The sequence below is a fragment of the Mobula hypostoma genome, chromosome 4, assembly GCF_963921235.1.
Source record: "Mobula hypostoma chromosome 4, sMobHyp1.1, whole genome shotgun sequence".
Classification (NCBI taxonomy): Eukaryota; Metazoa; Chordata; class Chondrichthyes; order Myliobatiformes; family Myliobatidae; genus Mobula; species Mobula hypostoma.
This window is the reverse complement of record NC_086100.1, coordinates 100,333,420-100,345,908: the sequence shown is the minus strand read 5'-3', so window position 1 is coordinate 100,345,908 and position 12,489 is coordinate 100,333,420. Positions and strand designations below refer to the sequence as shown.

Sequence of the window (12,489 nt, the reverse complement as noted above, 5' to 3'; positions counted from 1 at the left end):
GGGGCCCAAAACTGCTCACAATGCTCCAAGTGAGGCCTCACCGGTGCTTTATAAAGCCTCAACATTACATCCTTGCTTTTATATTCTCGTCCCCTTGAAATGAATGCTAACATCACATTTGTTTTGCCCACCACAGACTCAACCTGTAACTTAACCTTTAGGGAATTCTACACGAGAACTCCCAAGTCCCTTAGCACCTGAGATTTTTTAATTTTCTCTCCATCTACCCTGTCATTTTCTCTACCCAAATGCACTTCCCAACACTGTATTCTATCAGCACCTGGTTGTCTATTCTACTAACTTGTCTAAGTCCTTCTGTAGCCTCTCTACTTCCTCAAAACTACCTGCCCCTCCACTTATCTTGCTACCGTCCACAAACTTAGCCATAAAGCCATCAATTCCATCATCCTAATCATTGACATATAATGTAAAAAGAAGGCCCAACACAGATCCCTGTGGAAAACCTCTGGTCACCAGCAGCCAACCAGAAAAGGCTCTCTTTATTCCCACTCTTTGCCTCCTGCCAATCAGCCAGTGCTCTATCCACGTTAGTATCTTTCCTGTAATACCATGGGTTTTATCCTGTTAAGCAGCCTCACGTGTGGCACCTGGTCAACGGCCTTCTGAAAATCCAAGTACACCAATTCTCCTTTGTCTATCCTACTTGTTATTTCTTCAAAGTGTTACATACTTCATGGATATCTTGTGATTGTCTTATGAGGATGATGTAATGGGCTTGCGGAGGTCACATGATATAATTTTCCTGCCGATGTGAGGTCACGTGATGACCTGTTCTCACCAGGTATATAAGTGTAGACAACTGGTGACGCAGTTAGTTTTCAGTTAGATTGTCAGTCAAATACTCCGCTACGCTGCTTATTAATCTCATGACGCAGTATAGTTTTGATTTAAGATGGAGTTTTACGTTCTATTGTAAGGTTCAAAAGTGTTGGGCCGGCAGGTTAACCAATAGCTGCCAGGTTTGTTGATGTATCTATTCAGTAATATTGGAGAGTGAAGACAGGAACCTGAAGGAGTTGTTCGACGGTTTTGGAGAGTATCGACCATTATTGAATTCGCTCAGGAAAGGGTAATCTGCATGAGATAGCCTCTGCTAAAAGCAGCAGAAAAGGTCGTGCAGTATCTAGTATCCAGAGAGAAAGGTCAGTGCCTTTAAACCGTTTTATTTCCATCATCGTGAATCCTGCGGACAAGGCAGGTTCTGGCTGGGATCGGCCGTGACGTCATGTCTTCGAGGAATTCTTTACTTCAGGAAAGTCTCCCCTAATTAACTGTATCAATCTCTTGGACTTTCGAATTTACCATTCTAAGAACTGTGTTTGAATTTACCAACTTAAGAACTGTTTTCGCATTTATCCCTTTAAGAACTAGTACTGAGTGGTGGTTTGTTAAATGACCGCATAGCAGTTTGCTTCCGGTTAAGGTTTTTCGTTTGTTTATCATTTTACTAATTTTGAGCTGAGTTTATTAAATGTTTATTTGTTTATAGAACCTGACTCATTTCTATATTCACTGTTACCGGTCACGTGACAAAATAATTCCAATAAATTAGACAGACAAGATTTTCCCTTAAGGAAACCAGGCTAACTATGGTCTATTTAATCATGTGCCTCCGAAACCACATCCTTAACAATCAACTCTGAGGACTTCCGGGGTCGAGTATGGAGTGAGTCGGTACGTGTGAGTGTGGCTCCCGATTTTTATTGAAAATCTACCTGTTTATCTTTGCCGTATGCTCGAGATAACTGAATATTTACCATTGTGAACAACGCGGGACATAGCTGGACATTGAAATGGCAAGTAGAATGTACCTTCGAAGTAAAACTGGGGAAAAAGCTAGCGAAGCCTCGAGCAAGAAGGCGGGTGTTACAGTAATGGTGCCGTTGCACGCTGCTGGACCTGGACCCGGACCTGCGCTACCCGATGACTTGGAGAGGCTTCGTTTAGTACTTATTTCTGACATGACGCAAGCAGTGCATTCTGTCTTAAAAAGAGAACTTGAAGATGCTTTATCACCAGTGACTGCTACCATGGAACAAATTATGTCTGCTTACGAGTCACACGACGAACGCATTCGTGGGGTTGAAGACGGCCTGAATGATTATAGTGACTGACTGGTGAGCGCCGAAGCCGCTGTTGCAGCGTTGCAGAGCGAAAACGCATTTCTGAAGGAAAAGCTTGATGACCTCGAAAATCGGTCGCGGAGATCCAATTTGAGAGTGGTCAGCATTCCTGAAAATTTGGAAGGTTCAGACCCTGTTAAATTTATGTCCAAGTTTTTTGACGATGTGCTGGGGACAAATTTTATCCCAAGTCCTCTCGTGCTTTCGCGTGCTCATCGAGTCGGACGTAAACCATCCTGCGTCTCTGGAGCCAAGCAAACGAGACCAAGAATGTTCCTGGTTTGCTTTCACTCCTTTCAAGATAAGCAACGCATCTTCAATAGACGGAAGCAGGAGCTGTATTTTCACGGACACCGCGTGCTTTTTATGAAGATTTCAGTGCGGAGCTGGGGAGAAAACGAGCAGCTTTCAAGGAGGTGAAATCCCTGCTTTACGGGAAAGGGGTCAGGTTTGGCCTCTTGTATTCTGCCCAGCTCCAGGTCATGCATGAAGGTAAAAAGCATTATTTCCATACACCAGAGGCGGCCAAAGAGTTTTACCCTTCGCGCTGGGGAGAAGAAGAACGAGAAGAACAATGACTTGTTTTTAGGTTATTCATGTAGCATGGAAGGGGCCTCATGCCGAGGCAAACTGTTAATTTTCACAATCCACTTATTTGTTCATTTTTTCCAGTTTAATTTGTGGAACGCGATCGGGTTGAACTGCTATGCTGCCGAAACTGATTAACAAAAACTTTCAACCAGCAAAATGTAAATATTTGGGATTTATATCTCGGGTGTTTAAGTTGCCCAGCCTTTTTTTTTGTTTTTAATGCTTAGCTTGACCTGTGTCATCTTTAGCCTATATGTTATATTAAAGGTAGTATAAGTGACAGGATAAATTTTAAGAGGGGAGCCACCCTAGATTAGATTGAAAGTTGGGTTGTATGGAGAACACCTTGGAAGTTTTTTGTTGGGTACTGCCTGCGATCATCCTCAATTGGGAAGGTAGATCTAGGTTTCGGGGGTTAATTGGGTTTTTCTGTTGTTTGTATAAAGAGGTGGGGGGAGTGTTTTGGGGGATTACCATGGCAGTTTATTCTTTTGTGTGTTACGGATTGATCAGACTTTCTTTTTATTGTGCGTTATTGTGTGCAACTTATACCCTTGCACTGTTTTGGATTGTAGGCCCTGTGTGCCTTTTGATATGGTTAATGTGAGTGCTGCTGGTGGAGGCCACCCTGTGAGGTTTATTTCTTCGAATGTAAAGGGGCTCAATGGTCCGGTTAAAAGAGCTAAAGTTTTCTCTCATCTGAAACAATTAAAAGCAGATATACTATTTCTACAAGAGACACATTTAAGAGTGGAGGACCATAATAGACTTTGTAAAGCATGGATTAGTCAGGTTTTTCATTCCAGATTTAATAGTAGGTCCAAGGGGGTGGCAATATTAATCACCAAAAGAATGCAGTTCACACCATCTGATGTAATCAGTGACCCTAAAGGTCGCTTTATTATAGTCTCTGGCTCTCTCTTTCAGATACCTGTTATTTTGGTAAATGTTTACGCTCCTAATTGGGACAATGTCCAATTTGCAAATAAGGTTTTGTCATTAATACCCAACTTGAATACACATAAGCTAATCTTTTCCGGAGATTTGAACTGTGCTATTGACCCACTGCTTGATAGGTCTTGCCCTAGGGGAACATTTTCTGGTATGGCAAAGGCCTTCTCGATGTTTATACAACAAAATGATTATATGGATCCTTGGAGATTTTTGAATCCATCAGTTAGACAATTCTCTTTCTTCTCTCATGTTCACCACTCCTATTCCAGGCTAGACTATTTCTTTATAGATAACTCCTTGATACCTATGATTAGACAAATTGAATACACTGCTATAGTTATATCTGATCACTCGCCCGTGAAACTGGACCTACGTTTTCCTTTAAACGTTAGAGAACGGCCTCTGTGGAGATTTAACCCCCTTTTGCTTTCTAATGAGAAATTTTGTAGTTATATATCGGCTAACGTTGACACATTCTTCGAGACTAACAAAACTGAGTCGGTATCGTACTCTTTACGTTGGGAAACTTTAAAAGCTTACTTGAGGGGTCAAATAATATCTTATACTTCACATGCCAATAAAGAGCGTAGGAAGGAAATGCAAGTGTTATTGCAATCTATTTGGGACCTGGATAGAAAATACTCTGAGGCACCCACTGCGGAATTATATAAAAGCCGGGTTGATTTGCAAGCGAGGTTTAATCTTCTATCTACAAACCTATCAGAACAATTAATTCTTAAAACACGTGGCCTCTATTATGAATATGGTGACAAGGCGAGCCAGCTTATGGCTCATCAGTTGAAACATCAAGCTGCATCACGACTTATTCTCTAGATAAGAGACACGCACCAGAACTTGACAAGCAGTCCAAAAAAGATTAATAACATCTTTGCAACTTTTTATTCCTCTCTGTATGCCTCAGAGTTCCCCTCAGATAAAACAAATATGGAACGTTTTTTAGATAATTTGGAAATACCAACTCTTGAACCAGAGCAGGTGGAGAACCTAGATCGGGCTCTTGGGCAGGAAGAGATTAATTATGCCATTATGGCTATGCAGAGTGGTAAGTCCCCAGGTCCTGATGGTTATCCAATAGAATTTTATAAGAAATTTAAGGATAAGCTCATACCAGTCCTTCTAGAAGTGTTTCAGAAATCTTTGGAGAACGGCTCCTTACCCCCTTCTCTTTCACAGGCAGCTATTTCACTACTTCTTAAAAAGGACAAGGACCCGACTCAATGTGGATCATATCGCCCCATCTCACTTTTGAATGTAGATGTGAAAATTTTGGCTAAAGTGCTTGCATGCCATTTAGAACATCCCCTTCCCAAGATAATTTCAGATGATCAAACAGGTTTTATTAAAAATCGCTATTCTTTTTTTAATATCCGTCGACTGGCTGATGTGGTTTATTCACCCAGTGATTCTCCAAGTCCAGAGGTTGTTATCGCCTTGGATGCGGAGAAGGCATTTGATAGAGTGGAATGGGTATACCTGTTTAGTGCTTTGGAGAAATTTGGATTTGGCAGAATATTAATAGCTTAGGTTAAGCTATTATACCACTTGCCTTTAGCATGTATACAGACAAATTATTTTCGATCTGACTATTTCCCATTAACACGTGGCACTCGCCAAGGCTGCCCATTGTCCCCTCTTCTTTTTGCAATTGCAATTGAGCCTCTTTCTATTGCACTTAAGTCAACTACATTATTTCAAGGTGTTAGAAGAGGGGACATGGAACACTGTGTTTCCCTATATGCTGACGACCTCTTACCTTATGTTAGCGACCCTGTAGGTAGTAGTCCTGCTATTGTGTCATTATTAGGTCAATTTGGAGCCTTCTCTGGCTATAACCTGAACTTTCAAAAAAGCAAATGCTTTCCCATTAATAACTTGGCCCTACAGATCCGACAGGAATCCTTGCCCTTTCCTTTATCTCAAGATGGTTTTGTATACCTAGGAATACATATTACTCTGTTTGAAGCTAACTACAGGCCTCAGGTTAGCCAAATGAAGGCTGATTTCGAGAGAAGGTGCAGTTTACCCCTTACTATAGCTGGGAGAATTCAGTCAGTGAAAATGACTATACTTCCGAGATTTCTCTATTTGTTTCAGTGTTTGCCAGTTTTCTTATCTAAGTTATTTTTTAATTCAGTCGATCAAGCTATAACCTCCTTTATTTGGAAAAATAAGGTCCCAAGGGTTAATAAGCGCACTCTTCAAAGAGGTCGTGACGTAGGTGGAATGGGTCTTCCTAGCTTTATTCATTATTACCGGGCATCGAACAGTCAAAAAGTATTATTTTGGCTTCACCGGCCAGATATAATCTGGTGCTTGCTTGAGTCACAGTCTTGCCACTCCTCGTCTCTCCCAGCTTTGGTGTATTATTCCTTACCATTGAAATCCTCTCAATTCACATCTAACCCAGTCGTGCTCTCCACCCTCAGAATTTTTAATCAATTTCGCTGCCGCTATAAGTTCATATCAGCTTCAGTTTTGGGCCTCATTCATAAAAACCATTTATTTCCTCCCTCCACATTCGATTCAGCTTTTAGACAATGGGGTTTGAACGGTCTTATGCGCATTAAGGATTTGTATACTGATAACATATTTGATAGTTTTGATAACCTGCGCGGTAAGTATGGCCTTCTGCATAATCATTTTTTTAAATACCTGCAGATTTGCCACTTTGTCAAGGAAAAATTTTCCTCTTTTCCTGTTCTATCACCTGCTATGTTATGGGAAAAATTCACTCTTAGTTTTAACAATAAGGGGCTGATTTCTGAACTATACTCTCAGCTGATGTCTTTGGGAGTTCAAGATCTAAACAAAACTAAGAGTAGGTGGGAGGACGACCTCGGTATGGATCTTGCGGAGGAATATTGGGCAAAAGTATTGAATAGGGTTCATTTCTCATCATCATGTGCTAGACTGGGGCTCATACAATTTAAAGTTTTACACAGGGTACATTTAAGTAAAGCCAGACTTGCAGACATATACCCTGGGACAGACACTGGCTATGACAGGTGTTCCTTCTCTCCGGCTGGTTTAATACATGCATTTTGGTCATGCCCTCGGCTTGATGACTATTGGGCACTGGTTTTTAAAATTATCAGTGAGGTTTTGGGGTGACACTGAGACCTGGCCCGCTTATAGCTGTATTTGGTGTGGCAGATGATGATTTGGGTTTAAATGCAAGCCAGTGGGATATCATTGCATTTACATCACTATTGGCCCGTAGGAGAATTTTGCTGGTTTGGAAATCTGCCACTCCCCCAACTGCTGCTGCTTGGTTAGAAGATGTAATGTTTTTTCTGAAATTAGAAAAGATTAAATTCACTTTGAGGGGGTCTGTGAAAAAGTTCTATTTGAAATGGGGACCTTTCTTATCATATTTTGGGAGTCTTAAGGAATTACTTACTAGTTGAGGGCATTTGATTGTACTTGGGAAGTTGCCTCCCATTTAACACGCTTATAATTTGCCTCACAGGGTGGTTGATGAATTGTAAATATGAGTATATTTTGGATCATCTGACATGTTGCAGATGTGTATGAGCCGTCGTCTTGAAGTAGTGTGGGGGTACGGTTGTGAAATGTCCGTACTTGTATTTGTGAATTGTTGTGTTGTAAATATATTAGCTGCCATGATATATTCGGGGAGGGTGGGTGGGGGAAGGTTTGTTTTGGGGGTACGATACTAAAGCAAAATGGAGGAAAATGTAATCCATTATATATTCTGTATTGTGTCATTCCTTCAATAAAAATTTTAAAAAATTAAAAAAAAAACAATCAACTCCAACATCTTCCCAACCACTAAAACCAGACTAACTGGCCTAAAATTTCAGTTCTTCTGTCTCTCTCCCTTCTTGAAAAGTGGAGTGACAGTTTTCCATCCCTCCAGTAGCATGCCAGAATCAATTGTTTCTTGAAATTAGCAAAAGTTTGTGAGAAATTAGAGGATTTTTTCACAATCCACAATCTTTTCAGACTCCTCCTAGTGAACTCTGTGGTGGAGACCATCTGGACCAGGTAACTTATCTACCCTCAGAACTCTTAGTTTTTCAAGCACCTTCTCCCTAGTAATAGCAACTTCACTCACTTCTGCCCCTTGACACTCTGGAACATTCAGCATACTGCTGTTGTGTCCACAGTGAAGACTGATGCAAAATACTGATTCAGTTTATCTGCCATTTCTTTGTCCCCCATTACCTCTTCAGAATCATTTTCCAGTGGTCTATTCTCACCTCTCTTTTACACTTCATGTATCTGAAGAAACTTCTGATAATCCTTTTTAATACTATTGGCTAGATTACCTTCATATTCCATCTTTTCTTTCTTTATGACTTTTTTACGTGCCTTTTATTGGTTTTTAAAAGCTTCCCAATCCTCTAATTTCTCACTAATTTTTGCTCTGTAATATTCCCTCTATTTGGCTTTTACATTGGCTTTGTCTTCCCTTGTCAGCCACGGTTGTGTCACCTTGCCTTTAGAATGCTTTTTCATCTTTGGGATGCATATATCCTACGCCTTCTGAATTGCTCCCAGAAATTCTAGCCAGTGCTGCTTTCCCTTCATCCCTGCTAGTGTGTGCTTCCACTGTAATATTGATAGATCTGACGTTAGCTTCTCCTTCTCAAATTGCAGGGTGAATTCAATCATATTATGATCACATTCCCTTACGAGTTACTTAACCTTAAGATCTCTGATCAATTTCAGTTCATTGCACAACACCCAATCCAGAACAGCTCATCCTCTAGTGGGCTCAACCATGATCTGCTCTAAATTTCCTTCTTGTAGGCATTCTGAAATTCACCCTCTTGGGATTCAACACCAACCTGATTTTCCGATATTGAAAATCCCATGACTATTGTAACATTGCCTTTTTGGCATGCATTTTCTATCTCCTATTGTAATTAGTAGATCACATCCTCATGACTGTTTGGGGGTCTGTATACAACTCCAATCAGGGTCTTTTTATCTTTGCAGTTCCTTAGCTCGACCCACAACGATTCAGCACCTTTCAATCCTATGTCACCTCTTTCTAATGATTTGATTTCATTTTTTACCAACAGAGCCATGACAGCCCCTCTGCCTACCTGCCTGTCCTTGTACAATACAATGTGTACCTTGGATGTTAAGCTCACAACTATAATCTTCTCTCAGCCACGACTTAGTAATGCAAATAACATCATACCTGCCAATCTGCAACTGTGCTGCAAGTTCATCTAGCTTACTCCTTACACAGCACTCATTCAAATATAACACCTTCAGCCCTGTATTCACCTGTTTCCATTTTGTCGAAAATTTTATCTCTTTACATAGATGATGTTTCAACTGTGTTTAGCCGTACTGTTTTTTGAGAAGATGGCAAAGGTAACTGATGAAGGTAGAGCTTTGGATATTGTCTACTTGGATTTTAGTAAGCCCTTTGACAAGGTCCCTCATAGGAGTCTGATCCATAAGATTAAGATGCATGGGATCCACATTTGGATTCAGAACTGACTTGCCATAGAAGACAGAGGGTAGTGGTCGACAGGACTTACTCTGGCTAGAGGTCTGAGAATAGTGGTGTTCCAAAGGATGATTGATTGGCTGCCTGTGGCATTTGACAATGACTGTAAGACTTGTGTTGTTCTTCATGTCAACCGCATAAAGAAACTTGTATGGGAGTGTTTTTCAAGTGGAAAAGCTGTTGCACCAGGGTCATTGCACTCTCTTGACCTCAGAAGTTTGGGTCCAGTGGTACGAGTAATCATCACAACTGTGGTTGTCACAACTGGTACAAACATCTGGAGGAATATTTATATATAAATGATCCAGATGAAAATGTCCTGACGAAGGATCTCGGCCCGAATCGTCGACTGTACCTCTTCCTAGAGGTGCTGCTTGGCCTGCTGCGTTCACCAGCAACTTTTATGTGTGTTGCTTGAAATTCCAGCATCTGCAGATTTCCTCGTGTTTGCAGATGAAAATGTTGATGGGTGAGTTAGTAAGTTTGCAGATGATACAAAGATTGGTCATGTTGTGGATAACATAAAAGACAGTCAAATGATACAGTGGAATATACAATAGATCAGTTGCAGATATGGGTGGAGAAATGGCAAATGGAGTTTAACCTGGTCAAATGTGAAGTGTTATACATTGGCAGATCAAACCTAAAGCAACAGCACCCTTGTCATTAACAGTGTACTGTCCTCTTACACTTAATCTACCAAAACGCAAAACCTCACACTTGGCCAGATTAAACTCTATCAGCTATTTCTGTCCATAACTGCGACTGATTTAATATCCCACTGCATCCTTTGAGAGTCTTCTTCACAATCCACAATACCACCAATCTTCGTATTGTCTGCAAACTTACTAATCCACACCATCCACATTTTCATCCAAGTAATTTAGAGAATACATATCAGAGATTGAAGATATTAGTATAGTGTGTTTACAGTGTAACAGATAGTAATAGTTCTATTAGCAAATGGAGTCCTATTCAACAATTTGTCTGTTCTACACCATAGCTCACGCACCTGCCTCATCATTCCAGCATCAGCTTAGATACACCAATCTTGCAAATACATCTCCAGGCCGAACCAGAACAAAAGACTCAAGCAGAGTATGAGGGAATTCAGTCAAAACATCTATGATAACTGATCTTAAGACCTGTATTTTATACGAAGATATTTCACTGCTTTTTAAAACAGCTATGTAGCTCTGTTCTACTGTTCCAGGTTTAATTTTAGTCCATTGGGACTCGCTGAAAGAACGCAGAGTTCGAAAATTTCTACAAATTGTTCTCCTCTCTCACCTCCCCCAGAAAAAGAAATTGAAATCATAACATTAAGATTCTGTACAATATTTTTTATGTACTGAAAATCAGCAAGCAATAATCAGAACCGAGAACTTCACGTCCAGGAGATCTGTCAAGGTATTACTAGCACCTTTGGAAGTTAAACACATTGTAGGTAATTGGTCAGATATGTCAAGATGAATCATTAAAATGTTCTAGAAACAATCTATTTCAACTAAACAACTGACAGCTGACAAGAGCACGTTTGATTCTTTACATTAGTTGACATAAATGTGCTTATAAGAATTTTATTTCATTAGATATGAATTTACCTTTTCTGGCCTTAGAAACATCATTCTTTTCAAACAGCAAGTACCGAGGGCTTTCAGGAAGGAAGGGTAGAACAGCAAGTTGTATCAGGGCTGGAACTGCATTTAGTCCGAACATTAAAGGCCAAAGGGACTCCTTAAAATAGAGAAAAATCATGCATTATGCTCAAAAGAACGAGAAGCAGTCATTGACATGTAAAATAAGTAATTACAGAAAAAGGTGAGAAATATTCAGCAGGTTTGTGGAGAGAAATAGAGTTTCTCTGGAAGGGGGAACAACTTAGTTCGATGACCTTTCACTGGAATTGGAAATCTGGGAAAACACGCTTGCTTTAAATTGAAGAGGTCAGGGAAATGTTGAAGAGAACAATTGTTTTCTTCTTGAAAATAAATAATTACATGGTTGAAGGAATATTACCTTTTAAAACTAATGTGCTTGAGCATAACAACAAAAGATCATAAGATCCTCAGATCTTGATTGGCAAAAGGGATATGAGAGGATCATGGGACGGGAGGCCTCTTGATTGGCAAAAAAGATCATGTGCAGAATGAGGCCATTTCGCCCATTAAGTTCTGCTCTGCCATTTCATCATGGTTGATCCAATTTTCCTCCCAGCCCCAATCTCCTGCCTTCACCCTGTATTCCTTTATGCTCCGACCAACTAAGAATCGATCAACCTCTGCTTTAAGTATACATAAGGACTTGGCCTACAAAGCTGCTTATGGCAAAGAATTCCACAGATTCACCAGTCTCCAGCTGAAGAAATTCCTCCTCACCTCCACTCTAAAAGGATGCCCCTCTATTCTGAAGCTGTGTCCTCTGGTCTTAGACTCTCCCCCCACCCCCCAAAGGAAACATCCTCTCCACATCCACTTTATCAAGGCCTTTCACCATTCAATAGGTTTCAATGAGGTCACCCATCATTCTTTTAAATTCCAGTGAATACAGGTCTAGAGCCACCAAACATTTTTCACATGACAAGGCATTCAATCCTGAAATCACTTTTGTGAACCTCCTTTGAACCATTTCCAGTTTTAGCACATCCTTTCTAAGATAAGGGTCTCAAAACTGCTCACAATACTCCAAGTGAGGCCTCAACATTGCTTTATAAGTTTCAACATTACATCCTTACTTTTATATTCTAGTCCTCTTGAAATGAATGCTAACATTGCATTTGCCTTCTGTAAACTTAAATTCGCTGGACCAATAACCACACCACAAACAGTTCTTTACTTTATCCTTCTCAGCTGGCAAAAAGTTCGGAGCCACACACAACAGAGGGACAGAGTTCCTCTTCCTCTGGGGACTCGTGTTGAACCTGTCTAACATGCAGAAATGTTATAATTTATAGAACTAGCGAGACAAAGAGCACTTAGTTCAACTGGTATTCCCACCAAGTCTATTGGAGCAAAACTTTCTTAAATAAGAGAGTCCACTAAATCAAGGTTTTAATTAAAGATGGAAGTACTGTCCAATCCTTATCAGTTATTCCCTTTGCTAGGCCCTGACTTAATTACAGACATTCATTCCTGTCCTTATCAGTGAGTCCTCCCTTTCACTAAACAACAAGGGTACTTAGCTCAATTCTTGCAAAACCATAAGGCAGAATGTGTGCGACCCATGAGAACCCAATCCCCATAACATTCTCAGGAGACATCTGTGAGTCATTAATCTAAACAAGCTGCA

General features: G+C 40.4%; 1 protein-coding gene across 4 annotated transcripts in view; it reads right to left on the bottom strand.

Annotated features, from left to right (window-relative positions):
- The window catches only part of slc2a9l2 (solute carrier family 2 member 9, like 2), a 268,228-nt gene that overhangs the window by 178,845 nt on the left and 76,894 nt on the right, over positions 1 to 12,489 (bottom strand). For all 4 annotated transcript variants that reach the window (XM_063046289.1, XM_063046290.1, XM_063046291.1 and 1 more), the window contains one exon: positions 10,806 to 10,938. In XM_063046289.1, the coding sequence (XP_062902359.1) occupies positions 10,806 to 10,938 (133 nt within the window). The remainder of the gene's footprint in view (positions 1 to 10,805; positions 10,939 to 12,489) is intronic.